General features: G+C 46.3%; 2 protein-coding genes across 6 annotated transcripts; one reads left to right on the top strand and one right to left on the bottom strand.

The window, feature by feature from the left end:
- Nucleotides 1–3,375: 3,375 nt before the first annotated feature.
- NACA (nascent polypeptide associated complex subunit alpha) lies at nt 3,376–17,163 on the top strand. Of its 5 annotated transcripts, none has more exons than XM_017853312.1 (10): nt 3,376–4,021; nt 4,756–4,827; nt 8,589–10,319; nt 13,155–13,316; nt 14,923–15,008; nt 15,171–15,248; nt 15,919–16,065; nt 16,440–16,568; nt 16,722–16,844; nt 17,037–17,163. In XM_017853312.1, the coding sequence occupies exons 2-10, from the start codon at nt 4,758–4,760 to the stop codon at nt 17,049–17,051; spliced, it is 2,541 nt and encodes an 846-aa protein (XP_017708801.1). In that variant the 5' UTR covers nt 3,376–4,021; nt 4,756–4,757; the 3' UTR covers nt 17,052–17,163. The 5 variants fall into 5 exon arrangements, with proteins under 5 accessions (XP_017708801.1, XP_017708805.1, XP_017708803.1 ...); XM_017853313.1 differs by lacking the exon at nt 3,376–4,021 and adding an exon at nt 4,028–4,458; XM_017853316.1 differs by lacking the exons at nt 8,589–10,319; nt 13,155–13,316 and having other exon boundaries at nt 3,742–4,021.
- On the bottom strand, nt 10,326–12,767 carry LOC108516046 (uncharacterized PE-PGRS family protein PE_PGRS46-like). Its single transcript, XM_017853318.1, has 2 exons — nt 11,388–12,767; nt 10,326–11,210 (listed from the first exon to the last, which is right to left on the bottom strand). The coding sequence occupies exons 1-2, from the start codon at nt 12,346–12,348 to the stop codon at nt 10,924–10,926; spliced, it is 1,248 nt and encodes a 415-aa protein (XP_017708807.1). The 5' UTR covers nt 12,349–12,767; the 3' UTR covers nt 10,326–10,923.
- Nucleotides 17,164–19,018: the final 1,855 nt, after the last annotated feature.

Raw genomic sequence — 19,018 nt, 5'->3', positions numbered from 1 at the left:
TTTTTTTTTTGAGACGGAGTCTCACTCTGTGGCCCTGGCTGGAGTGCAGTGGCACCATCTCGGCTCACTGCAAGCTCCGCCTCCCGGGTTCACGCCATTCTCCTGTCTCAGCCTCCTGAGTAGCTGGGACTACAGGCGCATGCCATTGCGCCCGGCCAATTTTTTGTATTTTTAATAGAGACGGGGTTTCACTGTGTTAGCCAGGATGGTCTCGATCTCCTGACCTCATGATCCGCCCGCCTCAGTCTCCCAAAGTGCTGGGATTACAGGCGTGAGCCACGGCGCCCAGCCTCAAAAAGAGACATTTTAAGCTTTCATTATTATTTTATAAATATGTCTAGCATTAAAGTGTCTTAACTCCTGGGCTCAAGGGATCCTCATGCTTCAGCTGCTGGAGTAGTTGAGACTACAGGTATGCACCACCTTGCTAGGTTTATGTTTTATTTTGTTGTGGAGACGGGGTCTTGCCATCTTACCCAGGCTGGTCTCTAATTCCTGGGTTAAGCAGTCCACCTGCGTTGGCCTCCCAAACTGCTGAGATTACAGGTGTGAGTCACAGCACCCAGCCAATGTTTAGTTCTTAAAGATAGCAAAAATATACCCAAAGACTATTGACTTCCCCTTTTCTTGATTTGCCAATTCAGTAACATATTAGAACTGTAGAAACAAAGGGTCACAGAAACGGCTTCTATCTTCAAAATTGCCAACTTGAGAAAAACACTAGCTGGGCATGGTGGCTCACACCTGTAATCCCAGCACTTTAGGAGGCCGAGTAGGCAGATCACTTGAGGCCAGGAGTTCAAGACCAGCCTGGGCAACATGGCAAAACCCTGTCTCTACAAAAAATACAAAAATTAACCAGGTGTGGTGGTGTGCGCCTATAGTCCCAGCTACTCGGGAGACTGAGGTGGGAGAATCGTTTAAGCCCAGGAGGCGGAGGCTGCAATGAGCCATAATCACCCCACTGTACTCCAGCCTGAGCAACAAAGCCAGACCCTACCTCAAAAAAAGGAAAAGAAAAAAATACATTCTTCCTTGGCTAGTCATTACCACAGAGAGAGGAAAAAGTAAGTGGGCTTGCTGGGGAAGAAAGAAAAATTGTCAATATGTAGTTTTGTCTAAGGAGACTGGTTATTTCTGGTACTTCTGAACGTAAATGGACTAAAGGACTGCATTGAAAATCTTCCAGATCATGTATTTATTAGGTAGAAACTGATTATATCTACAATTTAATAGTAACAAACTTTTTAAGTTTTATATAAAGATTACATGTGATAATTTTATAAGACTTTTTCCTTCCAATTAGAGTGTGAGAGTGTGTGTGTATACACAGACTAATTTAATCTTCCTAACAATCCTATCAAGTAGCTACGATTTTTCCCATTTTACAGATCAGGAAACTGAGATGAATATATATATAGGTTAATTGCCTAAACTGACCTCATAGATTCAAACAAAGGAGTCTTATTTCAGAATCTGTCTGTAATGACTCCACAATATTGCCTCTCCTATTTGAGGAGGATTTCAGAATTTCCCATTCCTGGCAAACCCCACTATCTCACTTAATTCTAATTCACCAATCCTAATCCTCATTTCACTACACTAAGGATTTCAGAAATGTTAAAGTAGCTTTCAAAGCATTTTAAATTTTCACTGCTTCCCTTAAAAGGCGGCCACACCAGGTGCGGTGGCTCACGCCTGTAATCCTAGCACTATGGGAGGCCAAGGCGGGTGGATTGCCTGAGCTCAGGAGTTCGAGACCAGCCGGGGCAACACGGTGAAACAGGAGAATTTTTCTGGCAGGAGAATTGCCAGAACCCGGGAGGTGGAGGTTGCAGTAAGCTGAGATCGCGCCACTGCACTCCAGACTGGGTGACAGAGCAAGACTCCATCTCAAAAAAAAAAAAAAAAAGGCGGCCACAGTCATCTTAAAGCTATTAAATCAGGCCAGGCACAGTGGCTCACACCTGTAATCCCAGCACTTCGGGAGGCTGAGGCAGGCGGATAACTTAAGGTCAGGAGTCCAGGCGGGGTGGCGGGTACCTATAATCCCAGCTACTCCGAGGTAAGAGAATTGCTTGAACCTGGGAGGCGGAGATTGCAGTAAACGGAGATCACGCCACTGCACTCCAGCCTGGGTGACAGAGTGAGACTCTGCCTCAAAAAAATAAATAAATAAAAAAGCGTTGACTGGTTTAGCTAATTCAGGTACAGCACATATTTGTTGAGTTCTTTTGTAGGGCTATGGGAAGAAATGGGAGCCTTTTCATTAACACTGATTTTACATTCTACTTTTCAAAAATACAGTTGTACATAGCATGGTTTACGGTGGGGTCCCAGACACCTAGAATGAGTAAGTTTAGAATATCCAAGAAGTGCTGGGGGCAGTAGCTCACGCGTGTAATCCCAGCACTTTGGGAGGCCGAAGCAGGCGGATCACCTGAAGTCAGGAGCAGACCAGCCTGGCCAACATGGAGAAACCCTGTCTCTACTAAAAATACAAAAAAATTACCCTGGCATGGTGGCGCATGCCTGTAATCCCAGGTACCCAGGAGGCTGAGACAGGAGAATTGCTTGAACCCGGGATGGAGAGGTTGCAGTGAGCAGAGATCCCACCTTTGCACCCCAGCCTGGGCAGTAAGAGCGAGACTCTGTCTCAAAAACAAAACAGGTCAGGCACAGTGACTCACGCATATAATCCCAGCACTTTGGGAGGCCGAGGCAGGCGGATTACCTGAGGTCAGGAGTTCAAGACCAGCCTGGCCAACATGGTGAAACCCCATCACTACTAAAAATACAAAAATTAGCTGGGCATGGTGGCAAACACCTGTAATCCCAGCTACTCAGGAGGCTGAGGTGGGACAATTACTTGAGCCCAGGAGGTGGAGATTGCAGTGAGCTGAGATCATGCCACTGCACTCCAGCCTGGCCAACACAGCAAGACTCTCGTAAAAAAAAAAAAAAAGAATATCCAAGAAGTGCCCAAAATAGCAAGCAAAGGAATTGTATACGTGCCTATGTTCTTTTTTTCTGGAAAGGAGAATCTGCAGCTTTATAATTTCAACATCAGCCTAAACCGTCGTGAACCTAAAACAATCAAAAGGGCCAGAATCTGTTTAAAGAATTTATTCAAGGGCAGTGTGAGGATGGACCAACCAAAAAACCAACTCCAAAGAATGGAGGTCAGCCTTCAGAAGTAGGGAAGTTAAGATTTCATTTATTTAGGCGGACAGAAGTTTTTAGCTGGATTACGTTATCTATACAAGGTTGGAACATAATTACAGAATTTGGTTACAAGCAGTGTTTTGGGTTTTTTTTTTTTTTTTTTTTTCTTTTTTTGAGGTGGGGTACAGCTAACATTGTTTTACGGAGAGTTTAACACTCATGAGTTGCTGTCATATGGTGACATCGTTTGAGTCTCTCCAGTCATTGAACAGAACAAGAAAAATAAATCGAATTAAATTTATAATCTGAAGTTATATGTGACCCATCACATCTGTCAAGTTTTAAAACGGGTTCTGTTTTTTTGGTGGGGGGAGCGTCCAGCAGCTTTTAAATGTTAATTTTCACATCGTGTGTTCCAAAAATAATTGATTAGCCTAGGTCACTTCCACCCTCCAACGCTGTGAATACAGTCTCTGTAGCATTCGCTATTTAATGTCTTATCTTCCCGAGCTATTTGAGAAATCGCTACGTCGCCTTAATACCGCAGTCGCCACTTTGCGGACTGGAGGGCGGAGTCTGCTTCGTTCTGAGGACTGCGTGGCTCCGCGCAGAGAGCTCCTGCTAGGCCTGCGAGTCCTGTTCTGAATTCTTACCCTTATTTAGTCCTTGTCACCACCTCCGTCGTGGGAACGGCCTGACGGCCACTCGTCAAAGGAAGTGGCTGCCGGCAGCTCTTGACCCGGAATGGGATCCTAGTCCCACCCCCTCTGCTCCAGGCTTCCTTCTGCAACAGGCGTGGGTTACGCTCTCGCTCGCTCTCTTTCTGCCGCCATCTTGATTCCGCGTTCCCTGCACAGTAAGTACTTTCTGTGCCGCTACTCTCTATCCGCAGCCATCCGCCTTTCTTTCGGGCTAAGCTGCCCTGGGGACTGAGAGTTAAGGAGAGTTGGAGGCTTTACGGGGCCACAGGGTTCCTGCTCGCCCCTGGGCCTCCTGACAAAATGGGGTCTGCAGTTGGTGTCCTGGCAAAAGCAGAGTAGAAGGGCTGCAGGCCGGGCCCGGAATCCGAGCCTGCAGAGATGGAAGCAGTTGCAGTGTTGAAGGCAGAAGAGAAGTTCGTCTTGTTTTGGGAACTGCTTCAAGGGATCCAGCAAAGGGTCAGGGGTCACAGCCTTAGAACCTCCAACACCGTTCTCATTGTGACAAGCAAGTGTTGAATTTACAGCACCGTCTTTCCCCTCCTGGGTCCCCAAAGTCGACAAACGTAGTCCAGGAGGCCCCAGCCCAGCCAGTGTGAGTATTAGGAGTAGAAGGGGTTCACGGTAGCGTCTGAAGTCGCCCATGATCGGGAGCCAGCCCTTACCTCTCCCTCGGGTTGAGAATGCAACTGGGAATTGCTGGCCTTGATAGAGGCGTGAGGGTCACATATTTACCTCTTATTCCCAGGTGCTTTGGGGAAAGTTGTCCCCGAACACACTCACGATTTTTTTCTAACGGCCCTCCACGGAGTTTTTAGGAATACTTGTCTCTGGGTTGGGCAAGTGAATGTATCCCAACCATTCAGGCCTCCTTTATATTCCCTTCCTTCAGAAATGCCCGGCGAAGCCACAGAAACCGTCCCTGCTACAGAGCAGGAGTTGCCGCAGCCCCAGGCTGAGACAGGTAGGTTCCCCTACCCCCCTTGCCATTAATTAAAATTGACCCTAAGGCCATTTGGTTGCAAAATGACCAAGAGGAAGTACACTGTGTAAGAAGAAGATGGGGTTGCAGCTTTACCGAGGAGGATAGACCGTAAAATTACTATCCTGGAGATACTTCTTTAGGAATTTGGAGTAAAAGTAATATTTTTAAGATTCGTGGACGTTAAAAGTTCCCTAGCTTGCTTTCTATTATGCCTGTTGCCTCTAAAGAAGCTCTCGTGTGGAACCCCCACCTCACGTAGGAAAACTGAGCAGGGAAGGGGCTCGGTGATTCTTACCTATTGGAACTAGATGACACAGGCCAAGGAGCCCGGAGCATTTGTGAAGCTCCAGCCAGCAAGTTGCATCAAGGTTTTAGTTAGCAGAGCTTGGCATTGTGCCTTTATCACATGTCTGGATGAGATGTGTACTGGTGGTAGGTGTGTCCTACTGGGCCCCAGAGTCCTCGTAGGTCGTATAACTTGTTTATGGATTGGTGGTACTGAGATATTTCTAGTGTGCTGGAATAGTTCCTGCATCATTGTGTGAAACCCAGGATTGAAATAAATCCTTCTTTTATCCTCAACGTTGAAAGTAGCGACTGTGAAGGCTACTTTTTAAATTCTGGTTAAAACATATCTCTGTAAAAAACTTAGGAGGAGGTAGTGAAAAGTTCTTAAAATGATAGCCTTTCTGAGTCAGTTGTGCAGTGCTAAATGAAGGAACTCTTCAGGCTGTAATCTTCATTCTCACCTTTTTATGATTTTTTTTATTTTATTTGTTATTTAAGGGCAAGTCCTTTCCCTTTTTGGAGTTACAGTAGAGTTGCTTATGGTTGAAAGCATTAAGCTTCCCACCTGTTTGATTTTAGCAGCTGAAGGGATTAATACAGCTGCTAGGAAGAATGGGGAGTTCTGAGCTGGAGTATAAACAATATGAAATTCTTGAAGTACAAGGGGCTTAAGGAAGGGAAAAAATAAAGTGCTCTTCTCTAAAGATTCTGTGATTTCAGTACAAAACGAGATTTTAGAGATTGTGTCATTGAACAACTTAATTTTACAAATATGAAGACTTGAAATTCAGATGAATTTAGAAAAATCTGATTCAAGCTTCAAAACTAATGCATTTACTTCTGCAACAGTCCTTAATGCTATTAAATGTATTCGTGAATTGTCTGAGTTGTATAGTAGGCTTATATTAAGGAATTACCAATGATAAATACACAGGATTTTGTCTGTAATGATAGTCTATTAGAATGAAGTAGGAAGCTCAAGGAATTGGTTATGGTGTCAAAGCAAGTATTTGGGGCCTTATTCCATTTGAGGTACAGTCAGAAGAAAATACATTCCATGTTTTTCTGATTCATTATGTTTGGTAGTGTTTTCCTGTAATCGTTAGACTTTGGCCTACCCACTCTACAGGAAAAACTGGTTGAGCCACCTTGTCTTTTCCATGGTAGCATGCCATAAGAACTTCAGAATTGGCCGGGCGCGGTGGCTCAAGCCTGTAATCCCAGCATTTTGGGAGGCCAAGGCGGGTGGGTCACGAGGTCAGGAACCCGAGACAACCTGGTCAACATAATGAAACCCCGTCTGTACTAAAAATACAAAAAATTAGCCAGACATGTTGGTAGGCGCCTGTAATTCCAACTATTCCGGAGGCTGAGACAGGAGAATTGCTTAAACCTGGGAGGCAGAGGTTGCAGTGAGCTGAGATTACACCACTGCACTCCAGACTGGGCAACAAGAGTGAACATCTGTCTTAAAAAAAAAAAAAAATGAGCACTTTATTACCAATTTTAGAGTATATCAAGGCTCAGGTAATTTTTCCTGGTCACACAATTCAGTAATCAGAACAGTGAAAATTAAGTTCCAGATCTGTTTGACTCTAAAGTTTATGCTCTGTGTGTTGCATTTATTGTGGTTCTGTTTCGAAAACTTCTCCAAATAGCTTTAGTTATTATTTTTCCTCTATTTCAGATGTTCCCAGGAAGGAAAATAAGGTATAGGAAATGGTGGTAAAAGCACCATGTGGCCCAGCAATATTTCATGAAGCTAAACATTCTGGGAACATTAATGAGCCTTTTTGTAAATGAATGTGCTACACATGGCTATTTCTACACATAAGAACAGGTGTTCACATATAATATACATAGAGGTGAAGCTAATTTGCGTAACTGTTCACACAATTCATGCTTTAAGCTATTTATTTACTTTATATGATTGACTCATGAGTACAAGGTAGAGTAAAAACATATTATAATAGCAGCTAAAACCACAAGTTCTCTTAAAGAAGAAACCAGATTTCTTTTTTCTGTTTGTTTTTCGGCTACCTAAATAAAGTGCTTGGGGTAAAAGATGGGTTAGTAGAAGACCAGGTACTAACAGAGACCTAGATGCTGGTATGTTAGAAATAAACAGGAAGTTGGGAGTGAAAATAAAACAAAGAGAAGAAAAAAAAAAAAGAAACATGTGAGAGAAGAGAGAGAGGACACTCAACAGAATACTCAANTTTTTTTTTTTTTTTTTTTTTGGACGGAGTTTCTCCCCGTCGCCTAGGCTGGAGTGCAGTGGTGCAATCTCGGCTCACTGCAACCTCCACCTCCTGGGTTCAAACAATTCTCCTGCCTCAGCTTCCTGGGTAGCTGGTATTACAGGTGCGTGCCACGACGCCCAGCTAATTTTTGTATTTTTAGTAGAGATGGGGCTTCACCATGTTGGTCAGGTCTGTCTCGAACTCTTGACCTCATGATCCGCCCTCCTAGGCATCCCAAAGTGCTGGGATTACAGGCGTGAGCTCACGGCCCTCCAGTTCTCTTCTTCCAAAATAGCACTACGATCTGGTTTAACAAGTTAGGTTACAGTTTCATAATACAGTCCCTACCCTTGTGAGTAAGCTCTCTGCCTGGAGGTCTAATTCATCTTGGATTGATGTCTGAAGAATTAACATCATCTAGGAAGGTTTATAGAGACTATTACAGTCCTTTTGTGATTGGTTTTCTTGTTTGGGTTTTGTGAGTAAGTAAACTGGTAAGGTATAAAGAAGCTAAGTGATTTTAATACTTGCTATTAAATTCTGAAGCGTTTCAACTTTAGGAAGAACTGAATTGTGCTGTGCACCTCCTTCCCAAAATTATTCTAACAGATTCAGATTTTTCCTAGCCTAGTGGGAGCCTGAAAGTATAAAAGCCTGTTTTTTCTTACTCACTTCAGATTCCCCATCATCATCACTGCTCACTATCTTCTTTGTTCCAGTTTTTGATATTTTTTCCATTAGTTCATGATACTTGGGTGGACAGAGTAGCATAGCTAGCTGTTCTTTGTAGTAATTTTGTTGGCTGTGAGAAAGACTTGGGAATACAGTCCATTTTAAGAAGTAAGGGGAGAGCACAACTGGGAAAGGGTAGAAAGCATGTTGTTCCCAACCTCCCAAGGGTCTGTGCTCCCCATTTAGAGATAGGCTACTCTTAGACTGTTCTCACCCTAAAATAGTTGGTTTACTTTGGTAGAACTTGGGGAAGTGTGAGAAATTAGGAGAGGAATGTCTTCTCACTTGACCACTGAAAAATGTTTGGGGAAGGTTATTGTTGCCTGTCACCTTTATCTAATCCTGCGTGGTCACTTAGACTGTCAGATTTTAAACTCCAGTGTTTCCTAGGAGGCATGTTGTACCAAGTTGGGCTGCATAACTCACCTTTTTTCTCCTCCCCCCCCCCTTTCTTTATCTCCTTTTGCCTTTCTCCAGCTGTGCTACCTATGTCTTCAGCCTTGAGTGTCGCTGCTGCCTTAGGGCAGCCTGGACCTACCCTCCCCCCTCCTTGCTCTCCTGCCCCACAACAGTGCCCTCTGTCGACTGCTAACCAGGCTGCCCCATTCCCTTCCCCCTCTACTATTGCCTCGACCCCTTTTGAAGTTCCTTTTACCCAGTCATCCTCTGGAACAGCCCTACCTTTGGGAACTGCCCCTGAAGCCCCAACCTTCCTACCAAACCTAATAGGGCCTCCCATCTCCCCAGCTGCCTTAGCTCTGGCCTCTCCCATGATAGCTCCAACTCTGAAAGGGACCCCTTCCTCTTCAGCTCCCTTAGCTCTGGTTGCCCTGGCTCCCCACTCAGTTCAGAAGAGTTCTGCTTTTCCACCTAACCTTCTTTCTTCACCTCCTTCAGTGGCTGTAGCTGAGTCAGGGTCAGTGATATCCCTGTCAGCTCCCATTGCTCCCTCAGAACCAAAGACTAATCTTATTAAAGTTCCCTCTGAGGTAGTCCCTAATCCAAAAGGCACCTCCAGTCCTCCATGTATAGTCAGTACGGTTCCTTACCACTGTGTGACTCCTGTGGCCTCTGTTCAATCTGGAATGGCCTCCCTTCCTCAGACAACACCTACAACTTCCCTAGCCATCACTTCCCCTCAAGTCAAAGATACCACCATTTCCTCAGCTCTGACTTCTCCGCAAAACCCAGGAAGCCTCAGCCTGAAGGGGCCTGTTAGTCCATCTGCTGCCTTACCTCTTTCAACTCAGTGTCTTCCTGTGGTGACCTCTTATCAAAAGACTGCGGGTCCCAACACCCCCCCAGATCTTCCCGTTTATCTGGGCTCTCATCTTGCACCTTTACATCAGAGTTCTTTTGGTTCTGTCCAACCTTTAGGTCAAACAAGTCCCAGTGCTTTGACAGACCCTACAGTGAAGACCATTTCTATAGATCATTCTTCCACAGGGGCCTCTTATCCTTCTCAGAGATCTGTAATTCCTCCCCTTCCTTCCAGAAATGAGGTAGTTCCTGCTACTGTGGCTGCCTTTCCAGTGGTGGCTCCATCTGTTGACAGAGGTCCCTCTACCATCACTAGCATAACCTACAGCCCTTCTGGCTCCTTAAATGTAGCTACCTCTTCTTCATTATCTCCTACAACCCCTCTCATTTTCAAAAGCTCTCCTAATGCCACTCATCATTATCCTTTAGTGGCCCAAATGCCTGTTTCTTCTGTTGGAACCACCCCACTTGTGGTGACTAACCCCTGTACAATTGATGCAGCAGCTACTACCTTTGAGGTAGCTACTTGTGTTTCTCCTCCAATTTCATCAGGTCCCATAAGTAATATAGAACCAACCTCCCCTGCTGCCTTGGTTATGGCACCTGTGGCTCCCAAAGAGCCTTCTACTCAAGTAGCAACCACTCTGAGGATACCAGTCTCTCCTCCTCTGCCAGACCCTGAGGACCTCAAAAATCTTCCCAGTTCAGTATTGGTTAAATTTCCAACACAAAAAGACCTCCAAACTGTACCTGCCTCTCCTGATGGAGCTGCTTTCTCTCCAGCCCAAGCAGAACTCACCACCAAGAAAGACCCTGCTGTGTTACCATTAGCCCAGACAGCCTGTAAAAATTCCCCTTCTTTCCAAAGTACATCCTCTTCTCCAGAGATATCTCTTTCTCCTGAAACCACTGTAGCAAAGAAAAGCCTTGGAGGCCCTCTCCCTATAGGTAAGCCAACCAGCACTGTGACCTCCCCCCTGGGTGTTAACTCCTCGGCCTCTGTAATCAAGACAGATTCTTATGCAGACCCAGACTCTGCTGGTCTGCTTCTCAAAAGTTCTCTCATTACCCCAACAGTGACTGCATTTCCTTTGCAAAGTGCTGACCCTGCTGGGGTGGCTCCCACAGTTGCCAAAGGTACCTCAACTTATACAGCTACAGCCAGCCCTTTTCTAGAAGGAACTGGCTCTTTAGCTCCTGAAAACCACCCAGTTAAGGAAGGTACTTCCACTCTTACTACTTTATCCTTGGTTCCTACAGCTTCAGATTGCCCTGTGGCTCCATCCCCCCAGAATACCTCTGCTCCTCTGGCTACCTTAGTGCTGGCCCCTGAAATCCCAAAGTCTGTGTCCTTACCCTCTCTTCCCGCAGCTGGGACTCCTCCAGGTACAAAAAAGGTTGATGGTATTTCTCATACTTCAGCATTGGCACCTGTTGCTTCCTCTCCCAAAGAGTGCCCAACTGAGGACTCTGGTGCTTCTGCTACTGCATCTTCCAAAGAAACTCTGACTTACCTAGCTGACTCCCCATCTCCTTTAGGGGTTAGTGTGTCTCAGACTAAAAGACCTCCAACCAAGAAGGGTTCTGCTGGCCCTGATACTCCTGTTGGAAATCTCTCGTCCCCTGTTTCTCCAGTTGAAGCTTCATTTCTTCCAGAGAATAGTCTTTCTTTCCAAGACTCTAAAGACTCACCAGCCACGAAGCATTCTCCCACTCCTCCATCCCCCAAAGGGGCCCCTCCTGCCTCAGCTATGACTCCTCTGTCTCCCAAAAGAGTAACACTACCCCCCAAAGAGACCTCCACTCCTTCAATTGTGAATCCGCCCTTCCCCAAAGAGGGTCCAGCTACCCCAGCACCCAAACAGGCTCCCGCTCCTCCCGCTCTATCCAGGACTTCTTCCTCCCTCAAAAAGGCCCCAGCTACCCCATCCCCCAAAGGGGCCCCCACACCCCTAGCTGCAACTCCTCCTTCCTGCAAAGGAGGCCCAGCTACCCCATCNCCCTTCCCCAAAGAGGGTCCAGCTACCCCAGCACCCAAACAGGCTCCCGCTCCTCCCGCTCTATCCAGGACTTCTTCCTCCCTCAAAAAGGCCCCAGCTACCCCATCCCCCAAAGGGGCCCCCACACCCCTAGCTGCAACTCCTCCCTCCCCAAAAGGAGGCCCAGCTATCCCACCCCACAAAGGGGCTCCCACTCCCCCAGCAGCAACTCCTCCCTCCCCAAAAGGAAATCTAGCTGCCCCACCCCACAAAGAGGCCCCCAGTCCTTCAGTTGTAACTTCTCCCTCTCCAAAAGGAGATCCAGCTACCTCACCCCCCAAAGGGGCCCCCAGTCCCCCAGCTGCAACTCCTCCCTCCCTTAAAGGGACCCCCACTCTCCCAACTACAACTCCCTCCTCTAAAGGAAGCCCAACTACCCCATCCTCCAAAGAGGACCCCACTCCCCCAGCTGCAACTCCCTCCCACAAAGGAGGTCCAGCTATGACTCCTCTCTCCCCTAAAAGAGGACCAGCTATCCCATCTCCCAAAGGGGACCCCACTTCCCCAGCAGTGATTCCTCTCTCCCCCAAAAAGGCTCTAGCAACTCCAGTCACCAGAGAAAGCCCAGCCACCCCATCCAGTGGGGATACCACTCCCCTAGCAGTGACTCCTGTCTCCCTCAAAAAGGCCCCAGCAACTTCAGCCCCCAAAGGAGGCCCAGCTACCCCATCCTCCAAAGGGGATCCCACCCTCCCAGCAGTGACTCCTCCTTCCCCCAAGGAGCCCCCAGTCCCCAAACAAGCTCCCACTTCTTCCTCTCCCAAAAAGGCCCCAGCAACTCCAGCCCCCATGGGGGCCCCCACTCTGCCAGCTGTGATTCCTTCTTCCTCCAAAGAGGTCCCAGCTACCCCATCCTCCAGAAGGGACCCCATTGCCCAAACAGCAACTCCTCTCTCTAAAAAGACCCCAGCAACTCTAGCCCCCAAAGAGGCCCTCATTCCCCCAGCTATGACTCTTCCCTTCCCCAAAAAGAGCCCAGCAATTCCAGCCCCCAAAGAAGCCCCGGCTACCCCATCCTCCAAAGAGGCCTCCAGTCCCCCAGCAGTGACTCCTTACTCTTACAAAGGGGCCCCATCTCCCAAAGAGGCCCCTACTCCTCCAGCTGTGACTCCTCCATCCCCCAAAAAGGGCCCAGCAACTCCAGCCCCCAAAGGGACCCCCACTTCCCCACCTGTGACTCCTTCCTCCCTCAAAGACTTCCCTGCGTCCCCAGTTTCTGTCACATGTAAAATGGGGGCCACTGTTCCTCAAGCATCTAAAGGGCTTCCAGCAAAGAAAGGCCCCACAGCTCTCGAAGTACTTGTTGCCCCAGCTCCAGAAAGTACGCCAGTCATCACAGCTCCCACTCGGAAAGGTCCACAGACCCAAAAGAGTTCTGCTACTTCACCTCCTATGTGCCCAGATCCCTCAGCTAAGAATGGTTCTGAAGGACCCCTTTCCACAGTGGCTCCAGCCCCTCTACTCCCTGCTCAGAAAGGCTCTTCAAAGACATCAAAAGGCAAAGATGCTTCTCATTCCCCAAAGGGCCCCTTGGCTCCTCCTGAGTCTAAGGCATCCACCCCTCTAACAGCAGCTGCCTCTGAGAAGGTCCTTCCTAAACCTGAATCAGCATCTGTCTCTCCACCACCCACCCCACCAGTCTCTCTGCCTCTTGCTCCCTCCCCAGTTCCCACTCTGCCTCCTAAACAGCAATTTTTGCCGTCCTCTCCTGGGCTGGTGTTGGAATCACCCTCTAAACCCCTAGCCCCTGCTGATGAGGATGAGCTGCCGCCTCTGATACCCCCGGAACCAATCTCTGGGGGAGTGCCTTTCCAGTCAGTCCTCGTCAACATGCCCACCCCCAAAGCTGCTGGAATCCCTGTCCCAACCCCCTCTGCCAAGCAGCCTGTTATGAAGAACAACAAGGGTATTTGCCTTGGTTTGCCGTGTGCATGGTGTGTCTGTTGCCCACACCCCTCTTGGGGGCTACCCACCAATACTAAACCTGTGATGCGCCACTTTCTCAAGTGAATCTGCTTGGGTTTGGACGTAGAACAAAGCTCTAGGAATATGAAACTAAATCTTGGTTTTCATGACTTCAGATAGATACATAGTGTATTGTGTATCATTCAGTACAATGTGGCCCGGACTACCCTGAGCCTACCATGCCATCTATTTTACCTAATTGATCTGACATTGAAAACCAAGACCTGCCAGACCTTTTAATTTGCTCTAATCCCTACCACATCACTAACTAACCTCGTCCCTGAGCCTGAGATTTGCTAAAACATTGGAGAATTGAACTATTTGTATTTCTTTTTCAATTCTTAGACTTAGTAATGACCAGTTGCCCAGGGACTTCCTTTTCATAAAAACATAGAAACCTGTTTTTCCTAGCCTAAAAATGGTGCAGGTATATGCTTTTTTTCCTCAGTAGTCTTTACTGATGCTTGGCCTTTGAATTGAAAGAAATTTATGTGAATTATTTTGGAAAAATTAAGAGATACAAGTCAACATCATTGAGAATCTTCTAACTATATTGATTAGATCACATTGCTGGGGTGAATGGTTTGAAAATGAGGCTGAATATGTGCACGTGACTGCTTTTGACTTGCTCCAACCCAGTTTAAAAGTTGAGGGAATGGCCGGGCGCGGTGGCTCACGCCTGTAATCCCAGCACTTTGGAAGGCCGAGGCTGGCGGATCACGAGTTCAAGAGATGGAGACCATCCTGGCTAACACAGTGAAACCCTGTCTCTACCAAAAATACAAAAAAAGGCTGGGCTTGGTGGCTCATGCCTGTAATCCCAGCACTCTGGGAGGCCGAGGTGGGCGGATCACAAGGTCATGAGATCAAGACCATTCTGGCTAACAGGGTAAAACCCCGTCTCTACTAAAAAAAAAAAATAGAAAAAATTAGCCGGGCGTGGTGATGGGCGCCTGTAGTCCCAGCTACTGGGGAGGCTGAGGCAGGAGAATGGCGTGAACCCGGGAGGCAGAGCTTGCAGTGAGCCAAGATGGCGCCACTGCACTCCAGCCTGGGTGACAGAGTGAGACTCCATCTAAAAAAAAAAAAAAAAGTTGAGGGGAAATCCAACCTACCTGTTGCGCCTCCATGGTGTGATTTTTTTTTTTTTTTTTCACTTACGTGTATCTGGGGGCACCTTCTGACAGAACTTTACAGGGATAATTGGACTACTGGGTAAAATTTAGAGTCAGTCATATGGGTCATTATTTGCCTGTGCCAAGAAACAAAGACCTTGAGGGAAAGAAAGCAGTTACAGTATGGTAAACTGCTCGGCTATTTCTAGTGATTACTTCTCATTTCTGGGGTTAGGGCTGGGTCTTTACTAGATGTGTACCCACTAGTTAGTACTAAGTTAGGGGCTATCAAGCTGGCTTCACACAAGCCAGTTGGTTTACATTTAACATTCTTAGGTCTTGCATGAAGCGTTGACCTGTAGTCCAGGCAGGCTGTAGTGAAGTACCTTCTAATTTCTACTATAAAGCAGTAAAAGTTGTTTCTCATTTTAGGGTCTGGAACAGAATCTGACAGTGATGAATCAGTACCAGAGCTTGAAGAACAGGATTCCACCCAGGCAACCACACAACAAGCCCAGGTGGGTATTCTCTTACTAACTGGTATTGGGTCAAGGAAGCAGGGTTGATCAGGGCAACCTTTGTATTTGGAACTGTGAACCTTCATAACGGAAAACCCACAAGGAAATTGTGCTATCCAGATCTTGGATTCTGGTTAACTAATACTTGTTTTGTCTTCTTAGCTGGCGGCAGCAGCTGAAATTGATGAAGAACCAGTCAGTAAAGCAAAACAGAGTCGGAGTGAAAAGAAGGCACGGAAGGTAAGATTTGAAAAGGATTTCAGGATCTAATGAAGCACCTTTATACAGAGTGGAACTCTTTATTTCCATAGGTTTTTGGGGAACAGGTGGATTTTGGTTACACGAGTAAGTACTTTAGTGGTGATTTTTGCGATTTTGGTGCACCCATCACCCAAGCAGTATACACTGAACCCAATTCTTAGTAGTGGTAGAATCCTGTTTAAAGTAGCAGAAGTAGCTGGATTGGTGGCTCACACTTATAATCCCAGCACTCTGGAAGGCCAGGGTGTGTGGATCACTTGAGGTCAAGAGTTCAAGACCAGCCTGGCCAACATGGCGAAACCCCTATCTACTAAAAATACCAAAAAAAAATAGCAGGGCGTGGTGGTACACTCCTGTAGTCCCAGCTACGAAGGTGGTTGAGGCACGGCAGTTGCTTGAACCTGGGAGGCGGATGTTACATTGAGCCAAGATTGCACTACTGCACTCCAGCCTGGGCGACGGAGTGAGACCTGTCTCCAAAAATTAAAAAATAAAGTAGCAGAAGTTACTATGGCAGAAAACCCATTCTCTATTCTTGTATGAACTTTTCTCAGCCTGGGGAAAGGCTTTGCTTTGGATGTTGTATTATGTTCCTTGCTTCTTTAGGCTGCTTCTAAAGGTTGCAAACTTGATACTATTTTCTCTTTAGGCTATGTCCAAACTGGGTCTTCGACAGGTTACAGGAGTTACTAGAGTCACTATCCGGAAATCTAAGAATATCCTCTTTGTCATCACAAAACCAGATGTCTACAAGAGCCCTGCTTCGGATACTTACATAGTTTTTGGGGAAGCCAAGGTGAGTAAACTTTTCTTGGGCGTTGTTCTAGACCAGGGTTTCTCAACCTCAGCACTGCTGACATTTTGCCTCTGGTAGTTCTCTGTTATGGAAGGGCTATCCTGTTCATTATGGATGCTTAGCAGCATTACATCCAGTTTTGATTACCCAAAAACTCCACTGCCATATATCTCCTGGGAGACATAACTACCCCCTAGTTGAGAACCACCGCTCTAAACCTAAAAACTAATCTGTCTACTGCGAGTGAGGGCAAGCAGTTTAAAGCCATACAATAAGTTACCTGAAGTGGGTTTACAGAGAGTTGTGAAACTATATGATTTATTTTTCAAAGACTGCTGATCTACTCACATGAATCTGTATTCTGTACCCTGTAGATCGAAGATCTATCCCAGCAAGCACAACTAGCAGCTGCTGAGAAATTCAAAGTTCAAGGTGAAGCTGTCTCAAACATTCAAGAAAACACACAGACTCCAACCGTACAAGAGGAGAGTGAAGAGGAAGAGGTATACTAGGAAATCTTTCATACTTTAACTGTCGCCATATAGCAATGTGTTCGTGTTGGTGAGCTATATTAAAAACTAGATTCAGGAGACTCCAAAGAACTGCTGGAATTGTTTTTGCCTTTAATTTACTGCTTTTTCCCTCTCCTCTCTCAGGTCGATGAAACAGGTGTAGAAGTCAAGGACATAGAATTGGTCATGTCACAAGCAAATGTGTCGAGAGCAAAGGCAGTTCGAGCCCTGAAGAACAACAGTAATGATATTGTAAATGCGATTATGGTAAGTGTTCAAGCCTTTGTTCCTTGACTCCCTCTGCCCTGACCAATTACGAGTGACTTTATTTTGTCTGCTAAATATCAGCCAATTAGGGAACCTCATTCCAGAGCCTCTTCTGAGTTGCCGTAGGTTTTAGTGACCTGAGTTCTCCTGATTTGCCTATAAGAACCACTAATTATCTTTTCTGTCTTACAGGAATTAACAATGTAACCATCTGAAAGCAACTTTTTTTGGTGTCTCAAAGGAGTAACTGCAGCTTGGTTTGAAATTTGTACTGTTTCTATCATAATTAAAGTTAATGGCTTCTTGTTGGATGAACTCAGTCAATGACTGGTCTCTTCCCCGCCCCCCACAAAACAAACAAACAAAAAACTTGTAAAGGTTCTAATAATTTATTAATTACTCCTAAGGCCTCCCTCATTTGATAAGGTTTAGTGCCACAGATTTCCCGCTTAAAATCTCAGACTTTGTACGTCTTTTAAGAAGTCACTGGCCAGTGGCTCACACCTGTAATCCCAGCACTTTGGGAAACCAAGGAGGGGTGGATCACGAGGTCAGGAGATCGAGACCATCCTGGCTAATACAGTGAAACCCCGTCTCCACTAAAAATACAAAAAATTAGCTGGGTGTGGTGGCAGGAACCTGTAGTCCCAGCTACTCGGGAGGCCGAGGCAGGAGAATGCCGTGAACCCTGGAGGCAGAGCTTGCAGTGAGCCGAGATCGAGATCGTGCCACTGCACTCCAGCCTGGGTGACACAGCGAGACTATGTCTCAAAAAAAAAAAAAGTTACTATACTAGGTTATTAGGACCTTCCTAACTAGGAAATACAACTTGACTATAAAGTTTCTCATTTCTGACCAGGCGGGATGGCTCACACCTGTAATCCCAACACTGGGAGGTCAAGGCAGGTGGATCACTTTAGCCCAGGAATTTGACACCAGCCTGGGAAACATGGCAAAACCCTGCGTCTACAAAAAATAGAATCACTGAGTAATGACTGAGGTCGCACCACGGCACTCTAGCCTGGGTGACAGAGTGAGAGACACTGTCTCAAGAAAAAATTAGTTTCTCATTTCCGCTTTCCCAGATGTTAAATGTTAGCAGATCCTGATTCTTCTGTATCTAGTAATCAGCCCCTTCACTGAACTCCAATCTTTCTGAATGCACACTGGGGCTTCTGTGTCCTCTGAGGAGTTTACATTGTAACTCCTTGACATACAAGAGCTTGGTAGGGGGTTGAAGAGGAGGTAGGAGATAACATGAAAAGGCTACCTCCTGAAGGGGAAGATTTTGAGCATATTGTAAACTTTCTGCTCTTAAGCAAATTTTCTACAGACATTTTAATCTACAAAGTAGCTTCTGATTGGGATAGCCATAATTATATATTAGGACAATAAATGAAAACTAGGACTGTCCCAGGCTAACTAAAACATAACAGTTTACAGATAGCTATGTAGGAATTCCAAGAAAAATAAACTGAGTTTGAGTTGTCAGAGAATGGTTTGAAAGAAATCAAAGGGCTACAATTTAGAAATGGGAAAGTTACAAGTAAATGTAGAGGCAAGAATCCTAAAATGAATATGTGAAAATACACCTAGAAGGAAGATGTTAAAATGGGAATAAATGTGGCTAACATCTAAAACTGGGCTTTAGAACTAAAGAAGTTAAGGCATTTTTATAGAATTCAGTCTTTTGGTCTCCTTAAAAAATGAGGCCAGCCAGGTGCGGTGGCTCACACCTGTAATCCCACCACCTTGGGAGGCCGAGGCAGGCGGATCACAAGGTCAGGAGATCGAGACCATCCTGGCTAACACAGTGAAACCCCATCTCTACTAAAAATGCAAAAGAAAATTAGCTGGGCATGGTGGTATGAGTCTATAGTCCCAGCTACTTGGGAGGCTGAGGCAGGAGAATGGCCTGAACCCGGGAGGCGGAGCTTGCAGTGAGCCGAGATCACGCCACTGCACTTCAGCCTGGGCGACAGAGCGAGACTCTGTCTCAAAAAAAAAAAAAAAAATTAGCTGGGTGTGGTGGCACATGCCTGTAATCCCAGCTACCAGGGAGGCTGTGGCAGGAGAATCGCTTGAACCTGGGAGGTGGAGGTTGCCATAAGCCGACATCACGCCATTGCACTCCAGCCTGGGCAACAAGAGCGAAAATGTGCCTCAAAAAAAAA

This window comes from Rhinopithecus bieti, unplaced genomic scaffold, assembly GCF_001698545.2.
Source record: "Rhinopithecus bieti isolate Rb0 unplaced genomic scaffold, ASM169854v2 scaffold_35950, whole genome shotgun sequence".
In the NCBI taxonomy this organism is placed as follows: domain Eukaryota; kingdom Metazoa; phylum Chordata; class Mammalia; order Primates; family Cercopithecidae; genus Rhinopithecus; species Rhinopithecus bieti.
The sequence above is the reverse complement of the archived record's forward strand: the minus strand, read 5'-3'. Positions and strand labels throughout refer to the sequence as shown.